At 53.9% G+C, this 2,217-nt stretch overlaps 1 protein-coding gene across 1 annotated transcript in view; it reads right to left on the reverse strand.

Moving 5' to 3' along the window:
• Positions 1-647: 647 nt before the first annotated feature.
• EMWEY_00042370 (hypothetical protein) overlaps positions 648-2,217 on the reverse strand; it is a gene marked incomplete at both ends in the record, with an annotated part of 2,569 nt that continues 999 nt past the window's right edge. The window contains one exon of the mRNA XM_013478890.1: positions 648-2,161. Within this exon, the coding sequence (XP_013334344.1) occupies positions 648-2,161 (1,514 nt within the window). The remainder of the gene's footprint in view (positions 2,162-2,217) is intronic.

Consider the following 2,217-nt stretch of genomic DNA (forward strand, 5'->3'; position numbering starts at 1 on the left):
TATCCTTGAATTGGCAGTGTTGCTGCTGCTGCTGCAGCAGCAGCAGTTGCTGCTGCTGCTGTTGCTGCTGCTGCTGCTGTATATGCCACTGCTGCATGTTGAAACTCCTGCTGTTGCTGCGATCGCTGATGCCGCAGCTGCTGCTGCATTTGCTGCTGCTGCTGCTGCCTTTGCTGCCGCCGCTGCTGCTGCTGCTGTTGCTGCAGCTGCTGCTGCCTTTGCAGCCGTTGCTGCTGTTGCTGCAGCTGCTGCTGCCTTTGCTGCAGTCTTTATTGAAAAGAAAAATGCGAACTGTTTATAATCAAGTGCTGCAGCAGATTGCTGCTGCTGCTGCTGTTGCTGCTGCTGCTTCTGCTGCTGCAGCAGATGCTGCACCTGCTGCCCATGTTGCCGCTGCATCATTCGCGGCTGCAGCAGCAGCTGCTGCCTTTGCTGCTGCTGCTGCTGCCTTCGCCGCTGCGCTGCAGCTGACCCTCTGTGGCTGTATATGTTGGTGCAACTGTTGCACAATCTCCCTCTATCGCTGCTGCTGCTGCTGCTGCTGCTGCTGCTGCTGCAACAGCAGCGACTGTATACTTGCGACAGTAACAGCTGCTGCTCGTACTGCTGCTGCTGCTGCTGCTGCTGCTGCTGCTGCTTCTGTATAATTATAGCGGCTCTCTAGCGAGAGCATTTGCTGCTTCTACCTCTTCAGGTGTAACACGAAATGGCAGCACGACGCTGCTGCTGCTGCTGCTGCTGCTGCTGCTGCAGCTGCAGCTGCTGCAGCGTCTATAGTTGCTGCTAGCGAACCATGTGTTGCTACCATGAGTACATCCATCATCACCAGTAGCAGCAGCAACTGCTGCTGCTGCTGCTGCTGCTGCTTCTCCCTCTATTATATCTTGTGTCTCCTCCATCTCTGCTAAACAATACCAATCTCTTAGCATGCGCATAGGCATACCCCAGCAGCCATTGATGCTGCTGCTGCTGCTGCTGCTGTTGCTGCTGCTGCTGCTGCTGTTGCAGTGACTGACGTGACTGCCTGAGGCCACTGCGAAGCGCTGCTGCTGCTGCTGCTGCATTGTACCACCACCATCACTATCACCAGCAGCAGGAGCAGCAGCAGCAGCAGCAGCAGCAGGTTGTTTATTCTTACATATTGTAGATAGAGGAGGAGGAGGAGGCAAAGGAGACACTGTCTCCCTCCTCATCTGTCTCCTTTCTCCTTTATCATATATAAGGGGTCTCTTACCTCTAGATTGTCCTGCTGCTGCTGCTGCTGCGGCTGCTGCTGCTGTTGCTGCAGCAGCAGCTGCTGCTATTGGTCCTGTTGATTCTTCTTCTGTTGATTCGAGTAATCCTGTTGATGGTCCCTGTTGTCCTGCTGCTGCTGCTGCTGCTGCTGTTGCTGCAGCAGCAGCAGCAGCAGAAGTAGCAGGTGCAGGTAACATAAATAATCCATCTAACCCTAGCGAAGGATCTAATTTGCTGCTGCTGTCTTCAATCGATTGCTGCTGCTGCTGCTGCAGTTGCTGCTGTTGCTGCTGTCGCCTACGTCGGAGATGCCGCTGCTGCTGCTGCGCCTGTGGCTGCAATAGCTGCTCAAGGTTCAATAGCTGCTGCTGCTGCTGCTGTTGCTGCTGTTGCGTATACTGCAGCTGCTGCTGTTGCTGCTGCGCATACTGCAGCATTTGCTGCTGTCTAGGATATAGTAAAGGAGAACATTGTTGGTGCTGCTGCTGCAGTTGCTGTTGCTGCTGCTGCTGTTGCTGCTGTTTATCTGCTGCAGCATAAAGGCAGCTGCTGCTGTTGCTGCTAAAACCCTGTACACTAGCAGCACCAAAATTTCTCTGCAGCAGCAACCCACCCTGCTGCTGCTGCTGCTGCTGCTGGTGATCAGCAGCAGCAGCAGGAGGAGGAGGAGCAAGACGATCAGGTAAACAAATAAATTCATCAGCAGCAAACTGGCTATCTGCTGCAGCAACAGGAGACAGGGCCTCAGGAGACACAAGAGGAGGAGACACAGCAGCAAACCAATACTCGCTGCTGCTATCAAAGGTTAAGGCAGGAGACACAACAAGAGGAGTTGCTGCTGCTGCTGCTCCTCCTCCTCCTCCTCCTGCTGATGGGCTGCATGCGTCCCTTCCTTCTGTTATTGATAAGAATTGCTGCCGTGTCTCTGGATACACAACAGCAGCAGCAGCAGCAGCAGCAAATAAATAGATGCAATATACA

Source organism: Eimeria maxima, genomic scaffold (genome assembly GCF_000499605.1).
Source record: "Eimeria maxima Weybridge genomic scaffold, Emw_scaff756, whole genome shotgun sequence".
NCBI classification, from domain to species: Eukaryota; Apicomplexa; class Conoidasida; order Eucoccidiorida; family Eimeriidae; genus Eimeria; species Eimeria maxima.